Genomic DNA, 10,447 nt, shown 5'->3' with positions numbered 1-10,447 from the left:
AAATGCAAACTATCAAGAAATCAGCTGTAAAATATGATTTTTTCAAAGTTTTTTTTTAATAATTGCAACAGCATTTAAGGCAAATTAATCATGTTATGTTTGAATAATTTACCGGTCATCTATTGGCGTACAAAAGCTGCGCGCCTAGTCATGTTTACAATTTGTATTTTCCTTCAGATAATGATGAAGTTAGATATTGCAAAGAATTCGAGAATACTTTTTTATAAAATATTTACCTGAGCTTTTGCCTCTTGTTGCTTGTGTCTGCATATAAAACCTGCGTTAGCAATATCAAGCACCGTGACCTACATCAACTGGTTCAAAAATATTGATTCTTGCTATATATATTATGTCAAACACAACCTGATCGCAGATATTGTTATGTGATGAAAATACATAAAAAAAGCTTTGATTGACAAGGTCAATAACACTCAGAGACCATCGTGTTGGCCCTGTCAATCTATACTAGTTAGTACATTACAGCTGTACCGACACTTCGTACCTGACTTATTCCACGAAAGTGGGTCAAACGGTAAGCCAGTTATAGTTCATATTTTAAAAAATATAGAACTTATTGCTGCGCTCCGCTACGCTACGCTTGCAATAAATTCCATATTTTTTAATATCTGAACTATAACTTATACATATTTATTTTATATGTTTAAAGATATGAAATGTTGCATGTAAAACTTCATCCAAGAGACACGTGGCCAAATTGAAGGCTGCACAAAAGGATGTAGTATCATTTTTATTATTATTATTTTTATTATTATTTTTATTATTATTATTATTATTATTATTTTTATTATTATTATCATTATTATTATTATTATTATTATTATTATCATTATTATTATTATTATAATCATCATCAACATCTTCATTATCACCATTATCCTTATTAGTAGTAGTAGTAGCAGTAGAAGTATTTACTTTTATTTTGTTAAGTAATGATCATGAAATAAGAACAAACGCAACAGTAAACGCGTAAGTTTTCGTAGTTTTTGGCCAGATGGAGAGCACTTGTTTTTTGTGTTGTTTTTTGTGTGTTTTGTGTGTTTTGTGTGTGTGTGTGTGTGTGTGTGTGTGTGTGTGTGCGTGTGCGTGCGTGTGCGTGTGGTGTGTGTGTGTGTGTGTGCCTGCGTGCGTGCGTGTTACGTGCGTGCGTGCGTGCGTGCGTGCGTGTGTGTGTATGTTTTTTTTTTTTCGCTCAGACAAATAATTGATGGTTTATTCGTGTTATAAGGATTTAATGAAACTGGAAGGTTATTCCTAAGACCAAGTTTGTATTAAAATTAATTCAAAGATGGACATATTTTGCAACATTTTAAACTAAAAATGCATGTATAGTCCTTCATTTGCTTCTATTATTCTTATATATTTACGTATATGGATATTTCCTGAACAAGAAGAAAAGAGATATCTTCTGTTAAAACAAAACAAAACACAAACACACAAAATGACACAGAAGTATTCAATTTACCCCCAACTGTTGCACAAGCACAAAGTCGAAATATAAACTCAAATTGACAGCATTATGTAACTTTAATTTAAATATCGCATAGAACGTGCATGATCGTTTTTTTGTGTTTTCTCCCTCCAAAATGAACATATCTTACAAGACGGATTTCAGATTTAATCTGTCAAAAAGACAGGTAGTTTTCTTTTGACACTATGTTAAGATATATTTTGCAGCAATATATTGCAAAAAAGAAACGACTTACCGGAGTGCATATTATGTAGAAATACCGCTCCACCGTTGTGCACGCAACCATCTGCTCTACCGTACCAAGCTATTTTATCCGCCGCCAACTGTTCTATCGGCAACCCGATGTTTTACCGCAACATACTGTTCTACCGTTATTAGCTGTTAAATCTGCAACCAGCTGTTCTACCGTTATTAGCTGTTATATCCGCAACTAGCTGTTCCACCGTAATCAGCTGTTATATCCGCAATCAGCTGTCCTACCGTAACCAGCTGTTTTATCCGCAACCATCTGATCAACCTTAATAAGCTGTTATATCTGCAACCAGATGTTCTACCGTAACCAGCTGTCACATCCACAACCAGCTGTTCTACTGTTACCAGCCATTATATCCGCAATCAGCTGTCATACTGTAACCAGCTATTATATCCGCAACCCGCTATCCTATCGTAACCAGCTGTTTTATCCGCAACCATCTGATTAACCGTAATTAGCCGTTATATCTGCAACCAGCTGTTCTACCGTAACCAGCTGTCATATCCGCAACCAGCAGTCCTAACGTAACCACGTGTAATATCCACAGCCAGCTGTCCTACCGTAACCAGCTATTATATTTGCCACCAGCTGTCCTACCATAACCAGCTATTATATTCGGAAACAGCTGTTCTACTGTAATCAGCTGTTATAGCCGCAGTCAGCTGTCCTACCGAAACCAGCTATTACGTTTGCAACCAGCTGTTCTACCTCATTTTGCTGTTATATCGGCAACCACCTGTAATACCTGAACAAGCTTGTATATCCGCAACCAGCTGTTCTACCGTAACTGGCTGTAATATCCGCAACTAGCTGTTCTAACTTTTCCAACTGTTATATCCGCAACCAGCTGTTCTATCTTACCCTCATGTTATATCCACAACAAGCTGTAATACTGGAACCAGCTTGTCTGTTCGTAACCAGCTGTTCTACGGTACTCAGCGGTTCTTTACGCAGCTAGCTTGTCAACTGCACCAAGTTGTTTTATTCGCAACCAGTTGTTTACCGCAACGATCTATTTATCTACAACCAGTTGTACTACGGTTACCAGCTGTTATATTCGCAATTAGCTGGAATACCAACAACCAGCTATTCTACTCGCAACAGGTTAACGGATGTGTAGAGTACTCATTAGGGCTGTCATTAACTATTGTCCAATAGAATTTATTGTCCAATAGAATTTGAGGTATATTTTTAAAGCTCTGCCTACCAAACAAAATCACCGGGGAGGAAGTGCTACACGAGGGATTGAGTTCTTATGATAACTTGTCAAGGAGTTCTTCTGATAACTGTCACTGAGTTCGTCGGAAACCTATTGTATATACTGCAAAAACACTCGTCAAAAATGGTTACTTTCATCTTTAAAAGGTGAGTTTTAGGTGCTAAATTAAGATTGCCTTACATATTGTTTTATGTGTCAAAAACTAATTCATAGTCCATTTTCAGCGCCTCTTGCTTAAAATCTTACACAAAACTACCAGATTTTAAGCAAAAGGCAATGAAAAATAGACTATGAATTAGTGTTTGGCACATAATACAATATGTTGACCAAGCTTAATCATTGACGTTTAATTTAGCACCCAAACTCATTTTTAAAAGATGAATATCACCGTTTTTTACGAGTGCAGTATATACAATAATTTTCCGACGAACTCCGTGACAGTTATTACAAGAACTCCTTCACAAGTTATCATCAGAACTCTATCCTTCATGAAACACTTCCTCCCCCGTGAATAATGGAATTGATTATCTAAAAGTCGTTGAATTCTTATCAGTTGTTAAAATTTATAAAAAGGTGTTACTTTCAAATGACTGGTTATGTGCAATTGAACTTTTTAAAGGGAGAAGCATCTAAAAGAATCAGAAACTCTGAGCGGCTTTATGAAACAATTTTAAAGACGTTACTCGGGCTCTTTACGAACTGCTTTGCTTAAAAAGGCAACATAATCTTTGTTTCTGGACTTTGACTTATTTAAACATGCTTATCAAAATGTGTGTGGTCGGACTACAGTATAGCAATTAAGAATACCCCTACTTGATCACAGATGTAGACCCTTTTGATATAATGGCGGACTGTCAAAGTGGAGAAATGTCGGTGTCAAACTTTTTCATCTATAACATTTTTTTCTTAAATATGTCTGGCCATAATATTTATGATAAGCATCTACATATTTTCGCCAATTGTCTAATTATCTTAATCATTAGTAAAATCATGACCTCCTCCTCCTCCTACCAATTAAGCTATGGCTACGGTTACGTCTACCACTATTATAACTTAGAGTATGTCTACGACTACGAGTTTTACGAGTTTACAGACGCCTTAAGTGACCATGACCCGAAAGATAATGACGACTTCGACCAAGTATACGACTTCATCTACGACCACAACTAGCAATTGCAGCCATGACCACTGACCTACGACTTCCATGACTATAAGCACTTCAAGCAATTGACATGTACGACTTCAAGGCGACATCAAAACAAACGACATCCTAAGCAAAATTATGCTAGACATCTACGATCACCAAAACAGCTACAACTAACAGGGCGATTACAAGTACTACGACTAAAAGACTTCGGGTACAGTGACAACCATGACTACGAATACATTGACAATATGACTACGTCGACGAATTCTTCGATAAATGATTGTGACTGAGAGTTTGGAAGTACGGTTATAATTATGACGACAACGATTACAGCTTCGACGATAATTACAACTACTATGGCTGTTTCATTTACAAATACGACCACGACAATACCGACGGCTGCACCTATAATCATAGCTTCACAACTGTGCAATTACAACTACGACTAGGATTTTTACGAATGCATTTGAAAACATGGAGATACATACAACGACGTCGGCTACGACTGTGGATAACGCTTTAACTACCACGACAAAAATAACAGATATGACAACTTCTACTGACGATGACTAATACAACCAAGACTATTACAACAACACCTTCATTACGACGACCAGAATTATTGTAATAGGTTTTTCTGAAATAAATTTACCTTTGACCTTCTGAATGTAAAACTTAAGCTGTATACGTTCTCAACTTATGAGTACAACTCACTGTAATCTATATACGTCGTTTGTTGTATACGGTATCCTCTGGTATGTTTGATTCTTACTTAAATGTTAAGTGTAAAAAGACTTACTTTTTTTACTTTCTTCATATGTTGACTCTGTTTCTGCTTTGTCATCTACATTAAGACATTAAAATACAATAAACTAATATTGTGCAAACTTGTATTGCAGATAAGTGTAAAAATAGTTTTACAAAATAGTGTCTGCATTTATTTAAAGAACTCCACTGAGGTACAATAGCCTTAAATAATATATTTTGAAATTCTTTCTTAAATCAACTGATACATTTAAATTTGTAATCAATCAAAAGATGATATATAGATATACACGCTATGAAATTGATAATCGATTTTTATGCGAATTTTGGGTCAATTTGTATAATGAAATTGATTATTTCTGGGAAACAGAGTGAGCGAATGATCTGAAACTTTTTACACGAGTTGTTGGTCTAGACATACATCTAGTTATATAAAACTCTTGGAAGAATATTTTCTGTCCCTTCAAGTCAAAAATTCCTCAATGGAATCCCTTTAAATCCGATTTCGTCAGATTGAAATATAAAATGATAAATAAGGTGACATATTATATGAGCACTAAATTATAATCATAAAAAGAAGTAAATACTGTTTTATTAAATTGATGATAAATATAATGAATGTAATGATCATTTTAAGTATTTGGTAGAAAGCTCCATAACTTTCCGATAGGCAATCATTGGTCTTATAAATATTTGAAAAAATATCTATTATTCTTCGCTCTATTTTAAGATTTTCATGATATGTTTTTGTTCAGTTTTATAACGAATATAAGAAATATCAAACATCTTGAAATAAACTGCAATTTGAGATTTACCTTTTCTAGTTTCTTCCTTTAGCTTCAATTCTTGTATTTGTTTAGCATGGTCATGTATTTGTTTATCATGTTCACACGTCTTCTTCTTTAATTCATCAATACTCTGTGCATGCTTTCTCGTGGTTTGATCTTGCACTTTCAGAGTACGTTTTATCTTCTCGTCCTCCATTTTCAACAGTTTTAAATCAGCTTCTACCCCCTTTTCCAACGTTTGCCAACTGTCTATGGCCTTCTGAACCCTTATCTCCGCCTGTGGATCGAGTGGATTCACTTTAAAGTCATCAATCATCTTTTGTAGATCTGGTATGGGTGACACCGCCGTGTTCAACCTCAAAAGAACCTGGAAAAAGACATGGTAAATGCCATCAAATTCATCCAATCAATTTCATGTAAAATCACATTCCAAAATATTAACATAACGAGGGATGATCGAAATGTATTGCTTATTGCTATCTGGAGACTTCAAATTTCAAGTTAGCTCAAAAGTATTCATTTCATGCCCTCGAAGCACTCCCCTTGGCTAGAAATGCAACGTTTCAGCCGATGTATCCACTTCTTGAAGGCGTCACGGTACGCTGATTTGGGTACAGTAAAAAGGTACTGATGAATGGCAGATCCAAGTGCCTGTCGGAACTTGTATTTCCGCCCAGCAAAAAGAAGGATTTCAATTTCGGAAACAAAAGGAAATCACATGGGGCAAGGTCTGGAGAATATGTGTGGTGAGGCATAACAGTTTTTTTTCAAAATCGCCGAAACTATTGCGGGGGTGTGAGCGGGGGCATTGTCATGTAGAAGACGGATATGCTTAAAACCAGTGACAGGGCTTCGTTTATTATAATACTTTTTTCAGTTTCTTAAGTACTATGTCTTTGTAGTACTTTCCAGTGATACTTTTGCCCCTTTTCACTGGCACTTTTATTGCGACTCCTTCACCAGAGAAGAAAATTGCATTCAACACTTTCTTTGCACTGAAAGACCGTTTGGCAATTATTGGGCGATTGTTGTGTTTAGTGGCCCAGTTTTTGTTGCTTACTTTTCTGACGGGCTCAAAATAATGGACACAAGTTTCAACATCTCTGATGACATTGGCACACTGTTTTTTGTCATATATTTGAAACATTTGAAGCAGCTTTTTGGCAACCTTAACCCCGTTGCCCCGTTTTTCTCATCGGTCAACAGATGCGGCACCCATCAAGCAGAAATCTTTCTGACTTTCAAATGCTTCTTCAAAATAAAGTGAACCGTTTAAAGTGATATGCCTACCTTTCGTGCAATATCACGAGCCATAAATCTGGAATATCCTTTAATGATACCCTTTATTTTGGAAACGATTTCGTTACGAGATGCCTACCTGATGTTGGTGCATGTTTGATGCACTCTACACCAGACTCAAATTTCATTTCCCATCGCCTAACTGTGTCTTAAGACACAAAGGAAGGCCAATAAGCAGTACAGAGTTCAGTCATCAACTGCTTCATAGAGCAACCCAGTTTCAAGCGAGCCTTGATGTAAGCCCGTATTTCATCTTTTTTGTCGTCGCTTCTACCAACCATTTTCACTACAGTGGTCAATCAATGACTGCGTGTATTAAAATAGCAAATTTTATGTCTTACACTAAGTCTAACATGAACATTTATACACCGTTGTGTAGGTATTGAATTACCCTATACAGGTATGCATTGGTTTTTATCCTGTCCAACGTGGATCACGAAATAGAGGACAATAAGCAATTCTTTTCGAACAGCTCTCGTATATATTGAAAATAAATAGCTAATGATATGTACTTAAATCATTTTCACCTCTTTTAGTGCTTCAGATATAAAGTTAGAGAAGTTCAATATGAGAATTATGTTGATGCTTATGCAGGTGTCACACTGTCCCAAAAATGGCACAAGATGGGGAAATGTTTGATGCTTGATATGAAATAGCAGAGATAATTACGTAACCTGATTAAATACAGGTCTTTCTTATCAGGAAAAATTCCAGGGAGCGATAATTATTGGTTCCAACTCAATGATAAAGCTAATGTCACATAACCGCTCCGATGCTCCGACGATGGGGTAATGACCGGTTTTTATCTGAGATTCGGAGATTTATCTGGTGATCGGCGCATCGGCCTCTTAAATAGCGTTTTTTATCAGTGAAGGGCCGGCCACAATTCCTTGTCAACCTCGGTGACTTATCTCCGGCGTTCGTCCATCTACGACCGACATTGTATACATAACCGAAGGTTGTGAGTTTTTCCGACTCTTTCTCAACCGTCAATTTTTACATCTTTGGACGGGCCTTTTTTTGCCCAATGATCAAAGGAAACTAGAGCTACGCCTTGAGGTGACCGCTAGACACCCCCACAAACAAACACACACACACACGCACACACGCACACACACACAAATACACACACATGTCTTTCAGTGGCTTTTTCCCAACCATTTGGGGGATCTCCCAGTTTAACGACTCTCCCTTAATGAATTTTCAGAGGAAACACTATGGTAAGATGCAATCGTTGTAAAAATGTAAAAATAATTTATCTTGGTTCACGATTAAAGATTAATAAGATATAAGAAAATAGAAAAAGAATATTTGTTTATGCGTGAAGTGCTATAAACATGGGTTTACATCAGTACATCCCTCATGTACAGACTCAATCAAACCGAGTCTGTTATATTCATGTAATTATGTTGTGATTAATGCCTACGAGGGATCAATTTATTTCCAGATTTTTACAGTAACTTATTTGTAATATGTATGGTCAGTTTTACCTGTTCGATCTCGGTCCACTTTGTTGTGAAGACAATCAGCGTTATTCCACTTGTTGAAGATATGTGACTGAGCTAAAGAATGAGTGAAAATATACATGTGCATTTATAACAAATTCATAGCTGTAACAAAATGAAAGTATTATAGTAGACTAATGCATCATACAATTATACATCTAATGTAAAAACACATTCGTTGCAATATCACATATAATATAACTCATACATATCTTTTTGTTTCAGTTATAATCAGTATAAAAATAAAATGTAAATATAGGTTATAGATTAACTTCAATAATTCAAAAGTTAGCTCAACAAAACCCTTAAAATACCTAATATTTGTGTATCACAAGAACGTATACATTATAGAAAAAGCATTGAATATAATCTGATGTGTACGAGGGGTTGTAGATCCCAAGTATTAATCAGATTGCCGTGTGTGGTGATGTTGTTTCGCTTATGTATCATTGGCAAAAATAAAACTACTTTACCTCGTTCCTGTATATTTTCAGACGAGAAATATCAGCCTCAACTGAAGTATCACCTTGTGTAGGAATTGAGTTCCATTGGAACTTCTTGTTCAGTCCGAATGACTTGATGTTCCTAAGGAGACATATGATTAACGTGATGTCTAGGTCTGTTGTAGTTGGACCGCTGCCACCTGATGGAAACAGTAGATCATATTGCACCTGAGTAATTATTCCGCGTGATCTTAGTTTGATTATTGTTGACCTCTCTTGTTGCAAAAATGCGCTTAGAGAAACATTTTGAAGTTTCTTATCAAACATGTTTCTTAGTATTTGTAGTCCGCCGTCAATAATCAGCATTTGCAGACGAAAAAGACGGCAACGATTCTGCTGCGCCTTTGCCGGCGAAGCTTGACCTGGACTGGCGGTCGCCATTTTCTCTGATATCAGATCATCAATAGTATCTGTAAAAACATAAACATACTGATCTAAAAATCAAGAATTGATGTCAGGATAGCATTAATAATAACCATATACTAGTCATGCTTTGCAGTTGTTAAAAAAATTATTGAGATGAAATACGAGTTAGAATATGATGAAAAATCTTTTAGATAAGTTTAAGAAATGAATGAATTGTCAGTAAAAGCATCAAATTTGGGAAATAAATGAAGAATCAGTAAAAATATTAAGTTGAAGAAATAAATGAAGAATGAGTGTGAGTATAGAATGAAGGAAATAAATAAATAAAATCAGCAAGAATATTCAGTTTAGTTCAGGAAATGAATGAGAATAAGTGACGGTATCAAATTAACGAAAAAAATGAAGAATAAGTGAGAGTTTTAAGTTTGAGAAATGAATGAAGAATCAGTGAGAGTATCAAATTTCGCCAATGAATGATGAAACAGTGAAAGCAGGGCTTCCATTAGTGGAAGTTTGGGAGTCATGGGTTCCTTGTTTTTGGCTTGTTTCTTTCAAAATGAAATGCTTTTCCTTCTTTACCTATACAATGTGACTTCCATTGTTAGGTATTTTGCTTTCTCTTACTTCCTTATTTTGGATCCTAATGGGAGCCCTGTGAACGTATTTAGTTTAGGGAATGAAAGAAGAATCAACGAAAGATTCAAATTTAGGAAATAAATACAGGATCAGTGAAAGTATCAACGACAAATGTGAAATGTATATTTCTTAAACATGTACTAATACATCAATTAAAATCGGCACGTTTCGGTAAACTGTTATGTTATATGGTGTGTTATGTGTTGTGTTCTATTGTGCCTCGCATTGTATTATGCTGGGTGTTACATTGTATGTTGCCTTGTATTATATGTTGTGAAGTGTGTTTATTTATATGTTGTATTTTGTGTTATGTTGTTCTTGAATTGAATTGTGTTGTATGTTGTGTTGTATTTTATCGTAAGCGTTGTTTTATGTATTAAATGTTGTGTTGTGTATTGTGTGGTGTGTTGTGTGTTTGATTGTATTGTATATTAAGGTGCGTTTAGTTGTGTAATGTTTTGTGTTTTGTTGTGTGTT

At 35.6% G+C, this 10,447-nt stretch overlaps 1 protein-coding gene across 1 annotated transcript; it reads right to left on the bottom strand.

Moving 5' to 3' along the window:
* Positions 1-4,816: 4,816 nt before the first annotated feature.
* LOC132750838 (uncharacterized) lies at positions 4,817-9,375 on the bottom strand. Its single transcript, XM_060740888.1, has 4 exons — positions 8,939-9,375; positions 8,451-8,522; positions 5,689-6,028; positions 4,817-4,952 (listed from the first exon to the last, which is right to left on the bottom strand). The coding sequence occupies exons 1-4, from the start codon at positions 9,347-9,349 to the stop codon at positions 4,888-4,890; spliced, it is 888 nt and encodes a 295-aa protein (XP_060596871.1). The 5' UTR covers positions 9,350-9,375; the 3' UTR covers positions 4,817-4,887.
* Positions 9,376-10,447: the final 1,072 nt, after the last annotated feature.

This window comes from Ruditapes philippinarum, unplaced genomic scaffold (assembly GCF_026571515.1).
Source record: "Ruditapes philippinarum isolate M1 unplaced genomic scaffold, ASM2657151v2 ctg3802_1_1_1_1, whole genome shotgun sequence".
NCBI lineage: Eukaryota > Metazoa > Mollusca > Bivalvia > Venerida > Veneridae > Ruditapes > Ruditapes philippinarum.
This window is presented reverse-complemented; position numbering and strand designations above follow the sequence as displayed.

Excerpts from the sequence above, each read along its gene's own strand:
- LOC132750838 (XM_060740888.1), bottom strand. The coding sequence starts at position 9,349 with ATGGCGACCGCCAGTCCAGGTCAAGCTTCGCCGGCAAAGGCGCAGCAG. Across the intron at positions 6,029-8,450 it reads AGTGGACCGAGATCGAACAG|GTTCTTTTGAGGTTGAACAC; the intron begins GTAAAACTGACC and ends GTCTTTTTCCAG. Across the intron at positions 4,953-5,688 it reads AAAGGAAGAAACTAGAAAAG|ATGACAAAGCAGAAACAGAG; the intron begins GTAAATCTCAAA and ends GTCTTAATGTAG.